The sequence below is a fragment of the Cydia pomonella genome, chromosome 23 (assembly GCF_033807575.1).
Source record: "Cydia pomonella isolate Wapato2018A chromosome 23, ilCydPomo1, whole genome shotgun sequence".
Classification (NCBI taxonomy): Eukaryota; Metazoa; Arthropoda; class Insecta; order Lepidoptera; family Tortricidae; genus Cydia; species Cydia pomonella.
In genome coordinates this window covers 5841823-5864124 of record NC_084725.1, presented here as the reverse complement: position 1 = coordinate 5864124, position 22302 = coordinate 5841823, and the positions used below count along the sequence as shown (strand labels likewise).

The 22302-nt window shown below is 35.8% G+C and overlaps 1 protein-coding gene across 1 annotated transcript in view; it reads left to right on the top strand.

The window, feature by feature from the left end:
• Positions 1–22302, top strand: part of LOC133530778 (dihydropyrimidinase) — a 72408-nt gene that overhangs the window by 24666 nt on the left and 25440 nt on the right. The window contains exon 2 of the mRNA XM_061868847.1: positions 8954–9048. Within this exon, the coding sequence (XP_061724831.1) occupies positions 8954–9048 (95 nt within the window). The remainder of the gene's footprint in view (positions 1–8953; positions 9049–22302) is intronic.

Here is a 22302-nt window from a genome sequence, read left to right as displayed (position 1 = left end):
TTTTAATTAAAAGATAAACTAAACGTCAAATGGCGGTTATGTAATTTTTTTTTAATTCAGAGACGAATTTTGTAAGTTAAAATTTGAGTCACCTCCCGGTTTCTGATAAAGCTGAAAATTTGCATGCATATGTAAATTGGATGACAATTCAATATTATGGTACCATCAAGCTGATCTTATGATGGAGACAGGAGATGGCCACAGGAACTATGTGATAATACTAATTTCATTCGTTTCATAAATCCACACTCGTACTTTAATGCCTTTCATTATGTAGCAGTCACATAAACTACTATTAAAATTCTAATTCCGCTGCAGTTTTATTGTATGGCTTTATCTTCCCAGCTACATTTTTTCCGGGTAGTGATTTTATGATGCCATCATGCCATGAATCATGATGATAATTTATTATATGAAGGATGACATATAGGGATGGTAAAGCAATCGTCATGGGATGGAATAGCAGTATTCACAAGACACACTTAACAAAATTAGTGTGTGCAGTCAATGACGTTGATTTCGGTGTCACTTCGTACTTCGTCACACACACCACACATTGAACACAGAAATCAAATTCCTTGACCGACCGTTCCGTTCACTTATAATCCCTCTGGTATTGCATGTGTCCATGGGCGGCGGTAATCGCTTACCATCAGGCGATTCGTCTGCTCGTCTGTTTCCTATATCATAAAAAACCGTACCTACCCTCCGAGGAACTCATCATTCTTTTCGAAGATTAATTTTAGAGTGATTCTAATTTGAGGCAAAACATTCTAAAATTAAATAGTTTACTAACGATTATCGTCGCCGTCGTGTATGTATATTATAGTGTTATGCATATTATATTTGAAAGGTTTGGTTGAGTTAATTCGATTGAAATGGTATAACCCGATTTCGACGACTTTCCTAATTGACGTGGAACAAACATGACCCAATAAGAAAGATTTGATTGGACATGACCTTTTTATGTTATGTTTAGCTTGTATTTACAATGTTGTTTAGACAGTGGACACGTGTATACTGTTTATCATCATTTTAGCCTCTAGTCGCCCACTGCTGCCCAGCTTAGCATTAGGCCTCTCTGTGTACGGCACTTATGGAGTAGATGACTTCTTGTACGCCGGAGCTTGTCTCATCCAGAAGTGCTCTGCAATTTTCCGAACTACGATACGATACACGTACGATAATTTGGGCTCCAGTATGATGTACTTTCCAAAGAGCCTTATTGTACGCAAAAGTACGATAATTTTAGCCCTTAGACGACGCCACCTAAAAGCCTTGTATTTGAAGCAAAATATGGCACTATCCCACAAAAATATGCTAAAATTAGTACCTTTTGGGTGGTTTTGGGTGTAAACCTTTAGGATCTATCTCAAAACAAATATAATTGTAATTTGTAATTTGTAAATGTATTCTGATATGGGTGTAGAACTGTACGTGTTGCCTGAAATAAAACTTTATTTATTTTATTTTTTATAAAACTAATTATTGCGTAATTTAGACTAAAATTGTGCTTTCTTTCATTACATATTGGAATTATTCATCTAGGGATGAATTCCAGAGAGGAAAATGTCCAGACCGTTCGTATGGAAAAATACGGAACCCTAATGATCACTAATATTTCCGATTAAGCAATGTATAACGGATTAGTTTGTATGGGAAATCTACACAAAATGTCCCGTTTTTATTGCTAATAAGTACCGTAGTACGCGTACCTACTTTTCTGTGTCATAAAGCAAAGTATGACCAAGTAGATAAGTACGCAGCTTAGTTAAATCGGTCATAACAACAGTTACCCTTTGTGTTAAACCTCTGTCTTGTGCCCTGGGCGTATTCTCAATGAAATTATATATGCATCGTGCAATATATTGCATAACAACGAAGTGCGCAAAAAGATTTGTAAGGGCTATTTATGAGAGGTCCAAAATATAGGTAGACGTGTTTATTGACTTTTTTCCGGAAATCGTTGCGTATTTCGTATTATATTGTAATAATTATTATAGTTTATTTATGTCTTCAACTTTGTTTGCACAATACAACCATACATTTTAATTATATTGAAAGAATACTGGGTATTTCAACCTAGGAGAAACAACCTTTAGCGAAAACAAGTTTTTTTTTGTTGTATAATCGCAAAGTGGTTTAGTTCCATTTAATATGTATAACTAGTTAAATAAGGACTAACAAATAAACTTAACTATAAATAAAACTAAACCTAAACTAACCACTAAAACAAAAAAAAAAAAAACTAGTCAAACAACCTACCCCGCGTCGCTCCCAACGCAAAGGTGCCCATCACGCTTGCTGCGTTTCCGCGTTGAACCGCGATGGACAACCTTTGCGCTAGGAACGACCCGGAGCGGGGGTCGAGACCCCTTTCCTGCAAGCGCCGCCCCAGTTCCCCAAGAAAAGATTTCGCCTCCGCGCACCAGCACCCTGACGTCTCCACGGCAAGGGGAACAAACAAGTAGCTTGCCAGCCCCGAGTACTTGTCCCTCTTTAGGGACGCCGCCTGCTCAGCAGCAGCTCCCGCCGATCGCACAGTGCGGCCAAGGTGCGTGGCGGCGAACGTACTGACGCAGGTGGCATCCCACAAAAGGCACTTACCCCTCTCCCACGGCACCAGGGTCAAACCATCTGGTCTTTTACCATCCGACCGACTCAGGCCCGGCGGCTCCAGCACACACGGGACATTGGCTGACACCAGTGCCCTTCGAATAATATCGTTTAACGCGTGGTGCCGTGGGAACCTCCCCGCGCAGCGGCGACAGCTCAAGGCATGGTGCCCGTTGCTCTCCACCATAGACCCGCGAAAGTTAAATAAGGGAAAAAATATATACGGCATCGATTATAATAAGTGTACTATCGAAAAGGAAAGGAGAAACATACAACAAAGCTTTTAGCTGAACAAATATTTTGTCGACTCGATTACTAAAGACAAGGCGAGACATGTTTGGGTTTATGCAGTTAATGCAGGGGTTTGTGGAAATACAATGATAGCTATTTTTGGTCAACCCACCTAGTGCCCCAATAGAGGCAGGTAGTTTTCATTAAACATTAAATGTGCAAGTGGTATCGTGTTACGTAAAAAAGTCCGGTACCTATGAAGCTTACACGATTTATATTGCGAAGAGTTGGTAGATTGTTTATCGATAAGTGTAGGTACAGTCAAAACATTTAATATGTGACTAGGGATTGCAATCCGGTCCGGCGGATCCGGTAATCCGGCCGGATCCGGCACTTTTTTAGTAATCTGTTGATGTATAAAGTTCATTCTCTTTATATACCTAAAAAAAAATAGATCCTCAATGTTAAAAAGAATCAATTGAATTGATAATTTTTCACATGAGATCGTCGTGTCGTGTTTTGTTCCGTTTGTTGGGACCGATATACTTATTTGTAATTAAAAAAGTTTTTATTTTATTTCATACAGTCTATAAAGCTATTTTCTCAAATAAAAATGAAAGCAAGATAATATTGGAGCGCATTCCATATAATTCTGGTAAAAATTAAAATATCTTTTTTTTTGTTACAAAGAATTCAATCAAAGAACAGTTTAAAAACTTGCCCTTTCAAGGAATTCCCGTCCCATATACCATCATCAGGCTTTTAAAGTGAGATTGACATTGTATCACTTTTTAAAGGTAAGTTTTATTATTAAAATACCGTTTATTTCTCATATTACACAAAAAACTTGAAAAATATGTCATTTAATTAACTTTAATATGCATATACCAATCACTAGAAAAAAAGTCAATCCGGACGGATCCGGTCGGAAGGTGACGGTCGGATCCGGCCGGATTGGAAATCAATCCGGTTTGCAATCCCTATATGTGACCCATTTTGTACCTTGTCACAGTGACGATAGTATGAGGTTTCTAGCGACTTTTTTTCATACTACGTCGCTAGCAAACACGCATACGCCTGATGGTAAGCAGGCTCTGTAGCCTATGTATGTCTGCAACTCCAAAGGAGTTACATGCGCGTTGCTGACCCTAACACTCGGCACCCTTCGTTGAGCGCAGGATACTTTGAGCTCTGAGAGGTTGAGCACTATAGCAAAATTAAATCTTTTGACTGTACAGTAGAGATTTGGTCAATATAGGTACAGTCGGCATCAGATATATCGGAGCGGCCGAGATTCTCAAAAATATCTGAATACGCACTCTTATGTAGCGCCTTGACAATAGAGAATTGTTGAGATATTTATGAGCTCCTTGACCCTTCGGATATATCTGACGGTGACAGTAATATAAATAATAAATAAAAGTCCCCGAGTAAATAGGAATAAATCATTATTTTGGTCTGAGACTTGGAAGTTTGAACTTCTCCACCTTGAAAGTGTTTATTTTGGCAGGTTAAATAAAAACATCTCTGGTTTAGAAGAGCTTTGTTATCTCAGTCTTAAAAATATCTCTTACCAAAACATACTGTAATACCTAACAAAAGTATCTAACTATTTTAGCCATGTTGTTCCAGAACCTCATAAATATTAAAGTATAAAATTAATGTTGGCAGGTGCTACAGAACAAAATTTCTAACTATATGTACGGTTCTCTCCTCCCCTTGGCCATCGGCCTTTTGAACTGGAACTGGAACATTCCGCTGGTGGCCAGACTGCTGGCCCTTGGAGCCAACGAAAGATTTGTTATCCAACAACACAATTAGGTAGCTAATTATTTTAGCTACATTTTATCAACGCAACGCTATTTCTGAAATTCATGCTAACTCATGAAATCTATGCGTGGGTGTATTTCCATGGTAATAAGTCAATAAACCCACCATACAAGAACCAACTCTCACGCGATTACATTATATCGTTTCTTACCAGCCGACATCTACAAACTATAGCACGTCAATTTAAAAAGAAAACTGATGAAAGTAGTTTTCGCGCGTTTCCCCATGTCTTGTTTTTCTAGATCTGAGGCTATGGCGCGAACGTGATGCCAATTCTATTTTTAAAATTTGATATGATTTTCTTCTTTATTTGATACGAGCTGGGGCCCGTTTCTCAAAAGCTTGTAATACAAAACGGATGTCACTTTTTGACAGCTTTTGTTAGAAAGGGACTTCCACTTGTATTACAAGCTACAGGGTGGACAAATAAGAATGATACACTTTGTTTTTAAATTTTAATTACAAGAAGTGGAAATTTTATTAAATATTTTTTTCATAGATATATTATTCAGGGTTGGCATTTGTATACAGAAGATAATTTCTGCCAAATGTCTACCACTAGCAGCAAGCAATTTTATCTAAAAATGTTTCTGTTGTTTAAAACACGTTGTTTGCTCGATTAATTTTGAAAAAAGTGACAGTGATTGGCACCCGAATTCCCCAAATGTTGCAGCTCTTGACTTATCTAAAATTACGTGTCTATGCTAACGAGCTGATGAAATTTAAACAGTTAAAACCGAGTATTCGACACAAATGTACTAAGATAATGCCAAAAATGTGCGAATAGATGCTGAACATTGGGATGATAAGGGCTTACATTTGCCTGCTGTTAGAGGTGGACATATGTCAGACATTATGTTTCGCATGAATTTGCCAACCCTGAAGAATATATTTTTAAAACAATACTTAATAATTTTTGAACTTAATACAGTTAAAATTTAAAAACAAAATGTATACTTCTTATTTGGCCACCCTGTACAAGCTTTTGAGAAATGGGCCTCTGACCGTGAGCACCAATCAGAGTTAGCGGCGAGTTGGTGCTGACGAAATGCCATCAAGAGTCGACTTATAAGGCATTTCGCTCACACTTATTGATGTGCGTGAGATGCCTACCGCGAAACACGAAAATCGTAATTTCGTAATCTGACTCTCTATCGCTCTAATATGCAAATTGCAAATTGGCTACTTCACAGATTTTTGTCAATAATGTCAATCGCTCTTGATTTTCCTGAGGATCAAATGTCTATATAGGACTTATGGTATTTAAGCAACACAAAGGTCAGAAATGAGGATTAAAGTCTGAATCTCGGACTCGACGATTAAAACGCCTCTAACAAAATGATATTGTAATGTGACGTCACATTACATTAGTCTGTCCTAAATGTATGGAAAATCAAGAAAATTGCTATTTTGACCCTGAAATATTGCGTTTATGTATATAGTTATTATACAATTTACTTTTCAAAAAAATGTAAGGAATCGAATAGTACCGTTTTCTTTTTTGTTTTGAGATTTTGGAGCCTTGTATTTTTCTATAATCTCAACATGTCTTTCAATTTTTTTTATACCACTTTTTTTTATATTGGATGGCTCATTTTCTATTCATATAGCTAAATTTAATTTTGTTATAATATTCAACATGTGCCAAATACCCAATTGTTGAATCAGAGTCAGCCTCCATGATGCCAATCACCTTGCGTTTTCATTATTGCTATTATGTTTGCGTTCCGATATAAACAATGATTGCGCAATTACTGGGATCACTTTTTCCTGTTAGAAGGATACATTTGACATTCAATTAGTATATAGAAATTTAGTCTGTATTGTAAGTATTTTTGTTACACCCTGTAGAGACAGAACTTACAGTACCCCTAGTGTAACTTTGATCGACATCATAACGTGACGAACGCGTTTGCGTTAAGTGTCATTTTGTATGAGATTTTTGACTTTCCAAAACGTCCCGCTTGGCGCGCTGTTCAAAAACCCATACAAAATGAGACTAAACGCAAACGCGTACGTCACGTTTCAAAATCGAATCTAGTTACACTAGGGGTACTGTACACTTTATTTAATTGTTTTAACTACCTAAAGTAAACTAGCTGTACTGAACAAAATAGGTATAAACTATGAATAAGCCAATAAAAACGCATATCCGTCTGGCTGAAAGAGATTGTAAATCCCGCTCTTTGATCATTTGACAGTTCGCACAACGTTCTCATTTCAAACTTCACTGCTTCCACAAATAAACGTTACCCACATCTACACCATCTCGCGATCAGCGATAATGCCTATAACTTTATCGATGGCTATTTATCACTTTCTACTCTTTCTAGCGTATAAGGAAACCGAGGGGAACGCGCACCTTCTATTTTAGGCGTCACAATTTCAGTTTCAGCTCCGCGAGTCGTGGCGCGGACGCCATAGTCCGAGCGAATTAAAAAAATATCCAACCGCTAATATTGAACAACGTTCCATTTTTGAAAATGACCGTTGACGCTGGCAAGACTGTTTCTGGAATCAATATAAAAGTGAGTTCGGAGTTAAAATTTTTATTCTTTGTTTTTCTTATGTTTTTTAATTAAAAATAACCCCAGACGTGGTCGTGAATTGAAGTAATGTTTCCAGTAAAAGTTAAGGGCTTATTCTGAACGTTCCTTGAATTTATTTTATTACTTTTCTGAATGCTATTGTGTACTAAAGTAACCATTGGCCGTGTTTAAGATGACAAAGGATCGGAAACCGGTTTGGAATGTTTCATGTGTTTTGCGCAGGATTGCTTGTGTGTAGAAATAAAGTTGTGCTATTTTAGGTACATATTTGTACCCAAAAACGGCATAAGAGTCAGTGAGGTTTACCGCAAAATTCGGATTCAAATATGGTTTTTAAAATGTTTTAGGATAAAACACGACTCTAAAATTAAAAATTCAAAAATCTCTAAATAAGTATTACAAAGCCAAAAATTATATTATGCTCATTATATCATTGGCATAGCAATTTTAAGAATAGTCTTGGGATAAACTCTATGGTCGATTGGTCATATTAACATTTAAGTAGACGCATTTATATAAGCCTTTGCTGTTTCATCTCTTATCCGACTTATCACATCAATTGAAGCGTTTGGAATTTCTTTAGTCTCCGATAAAAATATTGCAACAATGAGACATTCCTGATAGCTAAAGAGCTTGAGATTTTGCAAATCTCAATAAACAAAGCAAAAACTCAAGGTAAAAGACTTCAATAAGAGGGTAAGCGTGGCCGTTTAGTAGTACGAAGTATGCCAGGCAGTCCTTGATACGTACGTTGGTAGGGTTGATATATGAAAAAATTTAATATCCTGACAAAATTCCGGATCAATTACTCCAAAACCTTCCGGGCCAGTATCCCCTTATATCTTGATATATACCTCAGATAACCTTCTAGTGATTACTAGGTTCCGAAAAAATCCTAATCATACAATCCGCCGAGTCCCTCCGCAAATCGTGACACCTGACCAGACAGGACCTAAAGTCCTGACATGTCTGGGGAAATCCTGATGGCAACCATAGTCAGATGCATTAGGCTAGTACTGTTTTTAAATGCGAAAAGTAAACTAACAATTATTTTGATGTGTCTTCGTTCTTAAAAAGAATCATTATTCAATTCACCTTATACTGCATCGCTTAGATCACCTGAAACATTTGGAATTTTGTTCAGATGAAGATGACGCAAAAAATTGCAACAAAGAACGGATGTGGATGAGAGCTTGAAATTTTGCAATTGTTGATAAACTACATGCTTGAGAGCTGTTGAAGCATCTGTTGTGATAAATATGCGATAAGGCACGTTTTCAATTGGGTGTCACGATGACTAAGAGAGTACTGAGGTGTTATATGCACTTTTAGGCCTATTTAAAGTGGGAAAATAGGCAGGGTAAAGATGGTGTAAAGTACAAAATATGTCTTATACTATTTACGTTCATATACCCATTAAAAATATGTGGGTACTCATCGTCCTCATCGATCAATTAATAGATAGAAATAATAATTTACGGACAGCTACAGATGCTCAAAAAGAATCCTTGTAAAAAATAAATGGTGTCTTAGTTTTTTTGTGAATTGCAGACATAATAATGTTAACAGAGGTAGTAGATACTTACCTTAAGGAACATGAGTACGAAATGTGTGTAATAGTTATGCTTAGGTAAGTATTTATATGAAGTACACCACTGTACCTAGTGTACCAACACCATCTAGGTAATACGTATAATCTTGATGATGATGACTATCTTTTGTTTCAGAGCTCCCAGAACCGACTGCTGATAAAGAATGGGCGTGTCGTCAACGATGACGGAATGGAAGACGCTGATGTTTACATCGAGGATGGCATCATCAAGTGAGTTCACGTTGTTTTTATTTAGGTACCAGCAGTGCAGCAGCAAATGTAGTTCAAGAAATGCTAGGTATAACAATTAGTTTATGAGGTGTCAGAGAGATTTGAAAATATTTCGGCGGGGTTCTCCCATTTCTAACTATTACGTGTTGGAGCGATTAAGAACACTATATTCAAATATGGAAACAAATCACAAAGAAACTGCAAGATTAAGTTGACGTATTCGAAATATTTTTTATTCTCTTTCTGCGCTAATTATACAAATATATTAAATGAAGGATTTAGGCTGTTCATCTTATTCGAAAATTCATTGCTTTGACATCAAAAACCACTGGATAATAATAATCGAAAACTTGTCAGGAATGAAGAATGACACTTTTTTTTTACAGTACATATTAAGCACTTAGTGCGGTAATTCGCACTTTACGTGCCTATGTTGCAACTTTAAAGGGCTATATGTACTGTAAAACGTTGTAAGATACACGTCAATTCGCAATTCTACTTTTCGCAGTTGTATCGTAGGTAATATATCCGACATACGGATTACTAACTCTAACCACATTAAACAACTATAATCCCATGGAACCACGCATGACATAATTTAACACCCCGGACCAATTTGTCAAGGAAATACTCCACATCGGTAAATTAAAAGTAAAACCGCCTTCCGTCCGTCCTCATACATAATCCATACATAAATACATCGCGTGACACGCTAATTCACTTTTAAAACGAAAGTGAGCGATGCGAGAACTTATCGGCTTTTTGTGGAAATGTGAGTAAACTATAATAGTGGCAAACAAATTAATGGTAATAAGTGGTATTTTTGAAACAGAACTGTTTATTGTGTGATTATGTTTTTTCTGTGCTCGTCGACTGTATTGGTTGAATTAAGATTTCATATACCAAACCATAATTGCATACTTTTCATGTATAAGCTCCCAACTCAAGTATATTATTCATTTCAATATGCTGTAGTCAACTATAAAGAATTTGACTAATCACGTGCCGCCGCGCTCCCATAGAAAAGACACAAACGGGTGACCATTTCATGATCATATTCATTCAACGCGCGTTTATGTCTTTTGTACTACATTTTTGTTTATCGAGATACTTACAATTTTCATTCATTATTTAAGTTTTATAGTTAAAATAGTAATATTTTAGATGACTCGTAGAAAAAGTATTGTATACAATAGTGATATAAACAACTTTTCGATCTCCTTCCTTACTTAGGTAACTCAGCAAGCTTCGTTTCTTAAACACGGTATTCGACTGAAAAGCTCTCTACTATATTACGATTATATAAAATACTGTCTTTTTATGGTAGTTGGGTAAATAATCTATTGTCCGAAACGGTATATTCGACATTTTGACATTTTACAAATACTTCGAAAAACCTATTGTATTTATTATATTCATATTCATTTATTTCGTATATGCATAATACATTACACGTCAAAACATTTTATAGATAGGATTATTACTTTGATACATTTTCGATCATTATTAATGAAATAAATCATTATAAATACGCCAACTAGCTCCTGCCGCCAACTTCTTCTGAGTAGAAGTATAATTTTTATAATAAAACTACCGAATGTCCTCATCGGAACTCAAATCATCTCTATACCACATTTCACTCAATTCTGTTCAGCGGTTTAAGCGTGAGGAGGTGAAATCCTTTGGGTGTACACTATATTAAATCTTATCAGATGTCATTCATCAGTATAGCGACATGCTTATCAAAACCTGTTTAATTAACACTTCTTGCACGCAAACTTGCATATCCTCGTAATGGCTGGTTAGGTCATTTTCCCAAAATCGTTATTTCCTTGTAGCATAATTTCCAGTCGCATTTTTTCAATTCTTATTTTACACCAGACGTATTTATTCCTAACATGATTTTTCCATTCGCATATTTTCCCATTAGACAATTTAACTATTCTTAATTTACACTAGACGTATTTATTCCTTGCATGATTTTTCCATGCGTAGATTTTCCCATTAGACAATTTATCCACAATCACCCAAATTGCGTACAGTTAGCAATATCGACGGAGCCCCGCTTGCGCGGGGCTCCTATTCTGTGCCGTTTGGCCTTCGGCCGTTTGAAGATACCTAACGAACCTAACCTACCGTTAAATTTTCACCATCCCAATCCCAACACTCCCAACACCGACAATTTTGCAAGGAATAAATACGTCTAGTGTAAATTAAGAATAGTTAAATTGTCTAATAGGAAAATATGCGAATTGAAAAATCATGTTAGGAATAAATACGTCTGGTGTAAATTAAGAATAGGAAAAAATGCGACTGGAAATTACGCTACAAGGAAATAATGATTTTGGGAAAATGACCTAACCAATCTTTAAGATCATACCTGGACACCTAAACATGAAAAAACTAAGTGAGGGTTATGAAGGGTTACATTTACTAGATAGTCACGAATTCTGGTATTTTGTCAGGATTCTGTTTGTTGTAAAATTTTGTCTAGATGTTGATGAAACTTGAAGATTCTCATGGTATCTTAGTCAAAATGTAAGTGGGTCACTATAATTTTACTGATACAATCTACTAAGTTTGACTACATAGTGAATTTTTACTACTTGTACAGTCACGTATGAAAATATCGATACGAAAAAAGTCCCAAAAATATGTAATACACTACATTAATGTATATGCAATAAAGTCGTGTGTACATATTTTTGGCACTTTTTTTATCGATATTTTCAGACGTGAACGTACTTGTGGATTGTGATTATAATTCATTCATGACGCTATAAAAGACAACCAATTCCACAAACAAGTCTAATTAACATGTAAGTGCACGCAACTTTGCATATCCTCATCACAGCTTTAATAAGTCTATTAGTGAAATTAGTGTATGACGGAACTTCTCGCCACGCTTAAGTACATATTTGATGGACATATTTAAAACGTAAGTACTAAGGGAAAAAAGTTATTAGTTAATTCTAATTGACTATGTTAGTTATTTCGATCGATAAACTTTTGCTTGAATTTTTGTTTTTCTAATGCGCGTTACCGACCCTCGTTGAGCTCTGGCAACCTTAGTCACCGGCAGGAACATAACACTATAAGGTCTAGTGTTATTTGGCTGCAGTTTTCTGTAAGGTCGAGGTACGTCCCCAGTTGGGCTCTGCTCTACACCAAGCTACCACACAAAGCGAGATGACATTCACAGTGCCCATACCTCTCTTTTGGACGTAGTTTAAGGACATACCCGGGTCCAAGTTTCACAATTTGAATAAGTGATTAATAGGCTAAGACTTAAAATTCTTGCAGGGTTTTTTGTTTCCTAAATATAGCCGTGGTGACGTATCAATACGATTTAGTCCACAGGATCATCAGTTAACGATTATCACGTTTACTGACAAACGCGAATAGAAAAGTGAAAATGTATTGGGATGACAGATGTAACATTTCTTTAATTTTTGATTTACGATTTCTAATATTTCTATAGGTAGATATACTACATATATAAGTACATATAAGGTATTAGGTCAGACCGTCAGGAACTATTTAAAACATGAAGTGATTCTACCAGACTCAAAGAAACTGGTAGTATTTATTTTTTTGCGAATTTGTCCAAGCATTCCAATTGGTGCGAGATAATATGAACAAGGTAGGAACAATATTTGTAGAGAAGAGTTGACATGCAGAGAAGAATGTTTTTACCTGTGCTATATTTACTTAAAGCTCTGACCACGCCAAAAGTCCCGATAAACTCTGTCCTAATCGAATCTATTGTGATAATTTTAATACATCGATCGCAGATAATGCTTATTATCTCTGGTCACGGACAGACCGCTACGCTTTCGCTGGTATACTGTTTCTTTTATTATATGTACAAAGGGCTTGGTATTTTTTTCCAGCGGGTGACAGGCGTGTTTAATTTGGCTAGTTATAGATAACCAGAACAAGCACAACTCAATATGTTTCGACCTACTCCAAAAAAGATTTACAGTTTCCGTGTATTTGACGACCGGTTTGGCCTAGTGGGTAGTGACCCTGCCTACGAAGCTGATGGTCCCGGGTTCAAATCCTGGTAAGGGCATTTATTCGTGTGATGAGCATGGATATTTGTTCCTGAGTCATGGGTGTTTTCTATGTATTTAAGTATTTATAAATATTTATATATTATATATATCGTTGTCTAAGTACCCTCAACACAAGCCTTATTGAGCTTACTGTGGGACTTAGTCAATTTGTGTAATAATGTCCTATAATATTTATTTATTTATTATTATTTAGTTTCATTATACCGGGTGTAGCCTGTAACAGAACAGAAACAATAAATTAGACTGTAGATTGTACTCCTCAAACTGACCAACATATGTTCAGCGACTTAAAAAAAAAACTTATTTTGATTTTTAGAACATTTTAAAGTTTATTCTAAGACGCAATGTTATATTTAAAGCGTGACAATCAACGTCAATTGCACTGATGACAGCGTACATTGAAGGTAATATTTAATTTGTATGAAAAATAGGAAGTCTAAAGAATTCATAATTTTCAAAAATCGCTGAACTAATGCTGGTAAGTTTGAGTAGTAGAGCTTACAGTTAAATTTATTGCTCCTGTTACAGGCCACACGCGGTATGAATAGTCAAGGAATTTTATTCCCTACCCATTTCGTTGAAATGTTGTTAGACATTCGCTATGCATTAAGGTGGAAAATTGCGATATTACAAAGCAACGTCATGCTCTAGTTAGCTCTTATGGTGACAGTTTGCTGTGGTACGATATTCAACATTAGGTGCATGGGTATCTATGCATTATGTATTTATTGAATCTTATCTTAAGCAGACCAAAAAAGAGCTGGCGGGATGATCTCGACGCTTTTTGGAGCTACTGGCGGGAGGCCTTTGCCCAGCAGTGGGTCACAAAATAGGCTACATAAATAAATGCACAACTAGGGTTTCTCATTTCTCGACCTTTTTTATTTCCCGGAGCACGAGAATTCTCGACCACTATTTCCCGGGAATTCCCGGGTTGTCGAGAAATACGGAAATTTTTAAAAATATGTGTGATTTAACAATAAAACTTCGTTTTTTATGCAATATTCAACAACATTTATTAATCAACAATGTTTATTTTTAATGTCATGTGACTGTAACTATAGAAAACTTTAATAAAGCGAAATAAACTCTAGCGAGATCTTTTAATCATTATTTCTACAAACAATTAGAACTAAATAGTCTTTTTCTTTGGAATAAACAAATAAAATATCTTCTAAAAACAATGTCATCATGTCACCACAATAAAACTTAGTACCTTACATACTATATAATTTACTTTAGTCTCTGTCTGTACTCCAAATTTTTAAGTATGTAACATAAAATGACAGTTTTTTTTTTATACTACGTCGGTGGCAAACAAGCATACGGCCTGCCTGATGGTAAGCAGTCTCCGTAGCCTATGTACACCTGCAACTCCAGAGGAGTTACATGCGCGTTGCCGACCCTAACCCCACCCCCCTCGTTGAGCTCTGGCAACCTTACTCACCGGCAGGAACACAACACTATGAGTAGGGTCAAGTGTTATTTGGCTGCGGTTTTCTGTAAGGTGGAGGTACTTCCCCAGTTGGGCTCTGCTCTGATCTGGAATGACATCCGCTGTGCTGTGCCCTACCACACAAGGCGAGATGACATTCACATTGCCCATACCTCTCTTTTGGACGTAGTTTAAGGACATACCCGGGTCCAATTTCGGGTTTTTCAATTAGGTATAAAAAATAACAATCAGACTAGCTTAATAATTACGACTTTACGAGTAAGATACCTTAGTTTAGTCTTTGTATCAACTTTTCAATATTTATTATAAATGGACAGTCTTTTCGTTACTACGTACGTAAACATAAGAACCTAATAAATAATTAATAATCTTAGACTAATTACAATCACAATTTAAAGCGGAAACTGCTTCAAAATCAAAAGCTAGCCCACTATGTCTTGTTATTAAGGAAATAAGCCTTTAAAAATAAGAGGGCATTTATAGCATCATCTGACAATCGGTTTCGTATTTTCGTCACAAAATTTCCAGACAAGGAGAAAACCCGTTCATTTTCTGTCGACGTAGGCTTTACTGATATAACAGCTTTATACAAGTTTTCCAGATTTGGTGTTCTTTTGCCAGTTGATTCATATAATTGAAACTCTTTTTTAATCAAGCCTCTTGTTAAAACTTTATTATGTTTTTAAATTTTTTGACTGAATTTCTCGATTTCTCGATTTCTCGACCACTTTTTTCTCGTCTCGAGTAAGGCAAAATTTCCCGGGAATTCTCGGTTCGAGAACTCTCGAAGAGAAACTCTATGCACAACGGAAAATTTACCACACAAAATGTGGACAAGATTGATGCATGGTAGTGGTTCATTTACAAAACATATTTTTATATCAATATTATGCGTATGATTCGTAGTCTAAACCAAATTTCATTTTTGAGTAGATCTACAAATTTATGTAGGTGCCGTATATCTCGCTCGGCAGAAATTATAAAACACATACACATTCGACACTTAGCCCTACATTGATATAAAAGTACCTACGTAATTTAAATTTGTGACCAAGCAATGTGTTCGTAAGTTTTATCATTGGTGAAATAGATTTGCAACTATAATATATTTCCTTCATGAATAAAAATGAAATTGAACTAAAACTGAGCGATGAATTCGACAATTAACGATTTCCGCATTCTAATTGGACATTAAATGGCCATTCAATAAAACAATTTTAATTGCCAGTTGTACAACCCTATAAATCCGTTTTCGGTTGTATAACGCCGCGTGGCATTCTTGGCCTTATTTGGGTACCATAGCGTACCAAATTGCATACAAATTATTACATTTATAACGGTTGTAGCCTAGGGTTGCCAATTACGTGTAAAATAAAATAGTATACATTTTTTTCGCAGCTGCCTTAGTTAAGAAACACTTCGAAAAATAGCAAATCGATACGTACGTTACATAATTTAAATCTTCAAATCGCATAATAAATTAAATTATGGAACTCAGCTAAAGATGATTTCTTATCCTTACATTTTAAAACATAATTTATTATTGTAAAAAAGCTAGTAGGAAAAGTGTGAAAATAGTTATTTTTTTCTGTATTGTAAGGCTGAAAAACCTACATGACGTTGGCTGGCGGCTATTTTGGTACCGTTTCGGTAAAAAACATAAATATTCTACTTAAAATAGGTACTTGATAGTTGTGCAGAGGCGTCAATAAAACTTGTTTCTCCGGCGTCTGGACAATTTTAAGATATTCGAGCGCCCTTTTTGCAGCCTTTGAAGAAAATTTATGCGGTGTCGTCACCTTATGGAATAACTTTATTTATACGTGCTGTGATTCATCTGAAAGACCTAAATTGGTTCCCACATGTACGGGTAGTCTTTATTGTGAGTACACCTATGTATAAAAATATTACTCTAAAGAATTCAACACCTCTGTTTCATTGATAAGCTGGTGAGGTTTATTGGTATGAAATATTAATTATAATTACTTACCTACATCAATCTAGCGGCACACATGACCCACAAGTCTCACAACACAATAATTACGTACAGGTACTTAACAATTTGAAAACACAAATGTGTCAGATTTTCTAAATTTGTAAGTCTTCGGATTTGAACGTCGCGTTTCCCTGCCACCACTTGCATGCAAGAATCAAAATACAGATTTGTGCCAGCCCTAATATCCCTATAGTTTATACTGTTCAATGTTTACAGCTACTTTGTTTACCCTGCAGCGAACCGGGACAGCTGAGCCGTTAGGAACAATATAATGCTATTCATTATCTAGTCTTGTTCGCAATTTGACATAAGCACTATCATAGACTAGAGCGGAAGGGAGCCATAGGGACATTAACAGCAGTATTGAACATCTGATAAAATTTACAAACTTTCAGTTAACAGTGTGGACTAGAGATGCCACGAATAGTGGTATTCTCCCTCTCTCGGCCGAAGCGCCGAATATTTGGCGATCAAATTAGCAAAAACTCTAAAGCAAAATTCATCACGACGATGTAGGTATTGTGATGTCACACGATAGTTACGTCCCTTACTTACTCCAAGGAAAGTGAAACTTCTTGATTTTTCATAGTTTTGATGTGACTAGGTATTATACCTACTAAAACAGTAAAGAAAATGCTTTTACCCTCTACCTGTACTCTCGCTATTCACAAAACCCGCGCAATTTCTCTTTTCCACAATGCAAAGTTCTCACGCGTCGCGTTTGCTATATGTGTGTGCGTGTGTGCGTGTTACACAATGCGGGTCAAGCACCTGCCCGCTCCAATTAGTGACGTCTTCATTGTTCCCGGGAAATAGGGTTGCCATTTATAATTATTTTAATTTTTTTAACCCTTAAATCGACAGAAAACACGGAAGGTTGTGAGTGCAATCCCCCTCGGCGCCCAGTTGTAGTAATGACTCACCAGAAAAAAAATACAAAAACAGAGGATCAAAGGTTATGACCAATATTTTGGACGTGGATAAATTAAGGGTTAATAAGGTGGTTGCGAAGTTAGGGACGGTGATTTTTGTATTTACTTGAAATAATGCTTTATTATCAGCTAGTTCTCCTGGGTAGAACATTATTTTGCGATACGGAACCCTAAAAAGTAAAATTTGATCGATATGACTTTCAAATTCACCTCAATTTTTTCAAATGCTCTCTAAGGATAACCTCTACAAGTTAAGTACGCGAGTTCGAGAGAAAAAAAAACTAAAATAGATGTCATATAGTTAAGAAAACACATTAATTTATTCCCGAGTACAACTCGCGCCAACCACAGTTCGCGAGCCAGCTGCAAATTCCATCGGTCAGTGCATCCTAGGTGATAACTCGTAGCTCTTAGAGTCAAGAGAGATATATTTTGAAGCTTCGTGAACGTCAGCTGCCGCTCCGTTGGTGGGTTGAGGAATGGCCCAAATACTTTTTTTTTGCCATTGCATCCCAATTGAAACTTTGTTAGATGATAGTTTAGATGCTATTATGAATAAAAAATATCGTAACCTTGCTATATCGCAACTGTATATTATTTACTCACAACTCACAATAGAATATAAACTATCATCTGACAAATTTCAATTGGGAATTGGGACGCGATGACCACTGACGCTGACGATATGTCCAAGACACAGCCGGCTAACGATTTTATTTATTCACAATAGAGTCTGGACTATCATCTGACAAACTTTCAATCGGGATGCAAAGACTATTATTTTACCCACCCTCAATCCACCAACGGAGCGGCAGCTGACGTTCACGAGGGTACAATCGCCTTTAACCTCTTCACGAGCCATCGCCCAGTATGGCAGTATTGGCGCGCGGCATAATATACGGTTTGCTAGTACGAGTACAGATGTAGAGGTGTGTATAATGTTCATGACATGATAATGTACGAGTATTGTGAGAGCAAATGACTGCGATTTTCTCGTCAGGTCATACACCTGCCCGCTCTAATTAGTGACGAGTTCATTATTGCCGTTAGGGTTGCCAACAATACTTTCATCCTTTCATGTAGATATTTACCTCTTAAAGTATAGTTACACATAACAGAATCTTCCGTGGCAACTGGTTAGGCTACCTATACTCTAATCTAAAATTAGATAGTATATTAGTTACTATAATATAGTTAATACTTATCCGTGACTATAAATATGACTGAGTCAAGAAATAGTTTTTGCAACTGCTGTCAGTTTAAGCAGACATCATTTATTATCTTTAACCTCCTAATACAGCCCACCATAAAAAAATGCATTTGAATTTGAAACCAATAGTGAAGGATATATGGTTGAATTTCTTTTGTTATGGAATCAAACGAAAGAATTATGCAACTCTGTTCCAATTGCAAATGGTTTAAATTTCAATGTTATTAGTTCTGCGGGAAGGACCGTGGGCCTAACGAGGATATGATTAACTTTTCCAACACTTATCCAAAACCATAATCACTTTTTCGCTTGCCATAAGGACGCCTTGACAGGTAATTCGTATAATACAAGAAAATCTCGTCCTTATGGCAAGCGACAAAGTGGGGCGTTTTTCCGGCCGCGGTCGTAGATATTTCTGCAAAAGAAGAATCTGAAACCCAGTTCAACAGCGTGATAAAATCTATCTTTCTTTGGACTCAAGTAGGTAGGGTAATTATGATAAGTGATAATCGGATCGAATTGATTCGTTGGTCTTCACGGGTCAAACGCCTGATGCAATTGGTTAACAGGGTTGCCGACTTGCCAAGTGAGTTCATCTCACTGGTGTTAGTTCATTAGTATTATTAGACTGTGTTAGCATGTCTGTCTAGTAGGTGCTAGTGTGCATAGTGCTTGATAAATTTGGTTTGTTTTGTTTGCTGTTTTAACGTTTTCAATCCGAATCCAACTAAAAAAATAAGAAATCCAAAATAAAAACCTTTAAAAAAGTTGTTTTTTTAATGCAATGGGTGAAAGTACCACAAGTATTTTTTTATCAGGTAAAACCACGCAAATTTTCTAGCGAACCCATAAACAATACAAAAATAGGTTGGGTCCTTATGTTCTGTTTAAAATTATATGTTAAATTAAAAAAGGATAATTGACAAAAAAACAGAATTAAAATCTTAAGGCATGGTTGTACCTATATGTCGTTTCTGTAAAACATAGCGGCATTGCGTAGTACTTTTTAGAAAATAAAACATCTGTATTGGTGACAACCCTAACACTAGAGCAAAGTGTAATGCACGTTAGTTCCATTTTGACTTCATTAACGTAGGTGGCATACTATACAAGTACACGTATATTTAGTATACATAAACTCTAGTATACCTATACATACTCAGTATACATTACAAGTACGAGTCGGCCATTTTGGCCGTCAAGCGTGAACAGTGACTTGGAACGCGTTGTATTTCCGCTGAGATCGAGAGATAACTTGAATTAATTACATATTTCAACTAACTTCCATAGTACAACTTTAATAGAGTTGATACCAAGCCTTTCTCAGTTTTCAAATAATATGTATTCCATGTCCATACCGCCATAATGTCCTTACCGCCACATTGCCACGTACAATTAAGTAGATAAAATGTATGGTAGCGCTATACGGTGGAAAAATTGCCAACCGTAATAATAATTTATTATATTGAGATTATTGAGTGTGATGCGGTGTCGAAATGGTCGTTGGACTCGTTGGGAACAAAAATGTCTTACATAGGTGACCATTATACTATATTATATAATACCATAAAACTGGATAATTTGTGCGTCATACTTCTACAGGCATATGTATGATTTTATGATGGTATGTTTTCGGAAAAAACTTGCTTAGATTTTCATTTTTTTAAACATCAGCAAATCTGTTCATATTGCAGTAATATTTATACCCATAAATATTTTTATTATGTTAAAAACACGTCTTATTATCGCACATTGTCGTTGCGTCTCTAGAAATATTTTTCCTATACCAAGAACACCAAGCTACAAGTCTCTTTTTAAATATCCCAAATGCCAATTAATGCCACTAGTGCTATTAATGCCATTAATAGCAGATAACTTCTTTAAGACCTTATTAGTTCCAAGTTTCCCTTTTTGCTACAAACTCATGCTACATACTGTTTCATTAGACGATCAGTAAAAATAAATATAATCAAAAAGTAATTAACTTTTTCCCAAAAACCAATAAAATAATACAAAAGTCAACTGCTTCTTAAACTAATCTTTATTTTTGTAGCACTTTAAACACTAATCAAATACCACCCGCATAGATATTCAAAATTCTAAGGTCAATAGTTTCCCAACCTCCATGTAACGCATTTCGTTAAAGGAATTAATAACAATTGATCCATTAATTCCATTAATTGGCCGGATTGGTTAAATCAGTTTCGTGAGTCAGCGCTCTATTGGCCCCTATGGAAGTCTATTTATGACGCTTTTCAATTTATTTTTAAATCTTGTTAACCTTTTGTCTGTAATGTATACAGGATGTTTTTTGAAAGGGCCATTTTTTCGGATGATCAACTATTGCTTGATTTTTTTTTGCTACAATTCTCGTGCCGCTATTTCCATGTAACAGTTTACAGTTAGTTTATAGTGAATTGTTAAAGTTTAAGATAAATATTTCAAGATGTTTATCATAAGTTATGTAATTGAGATATTTGACAGACATGTTCAAATTCAATAGTTGAGTACACTTCATTCAAACCATCATTAATCTTCATGAGGTTATAAATTGATAACCATAATTGAATGTATCGTAAAAAGAGGTCTTAAGAGCCTGATATACAAATAATACACAATACCTATTGCCAGGTTTGTGATCAGGATTCTGACGTTAGTCACGCGCATATATTTATCACTGCGCCTTATATGTCAAACAATGCGTTTTACAATATATATTGTACATTTGTATTTGTCTGTATAATTCAATTTAAAAATCTATGGTACTGTCAACAGCAAAAAACATTTTATCTACAACCCACGACTCACTTCAAAGTAGTATCTTGACACGACTCCATTGAGTAGTTTTTTTTCTATTAGCTTCGAATTTATTGCTATTTCTCGAATTTTCTTTAGCAAGCATGTTGGAGTCTTGTTATCAAATATTTGTTTATGAAGAAGCAATCATAGTTAGTCGGCAATCGACATGCCTACTCGCGAATACAGGGTAATTTAGATCGACCGATATAAAGGGCATGGCGGAGTGCGTGCCAATCGAAGCACAATAACCAAAATTATTTTTGCTGTTAGGCTTTTAATTTTACTATTTACGTATGTTGATGAAAGACAGTCTTTATCGAATTCAATGGTTTTTTTAAACAAGCTTAATAGTTTTTCTCATATATCAATAAAAATAAATTAAAGCAACAACTGATGTACGTAATTAGTACCTTACAGTTGCCGTAGCCTCGAAAAATAAAATGTTAGCTACATTTTAGTTTTCTCCAATTGATATCTGACAATCGGGATGACAGAACGAAAACTTTTTTCTATAAATTGATATTTCTATAAGATTGATAACGATGAGTTCTGGTTTAGATAAGTTCTCATTTAGATATCGTTTTTATGTCGTATAATTGACAGAAGCAACTGGATTCGGGCAACCAATGTTACTTTGACGTTAGAAATATCGTAGATAGATCTTATTGGGATTACAGCGGAATCGAAATAAACGCCAATTTTGACATGTCGTTTAGTTATCGAACCTTTAAAGATGTTTCCAAGATCTTAAACGTGTCTTGATCATTCTTCGAATCGGGCCG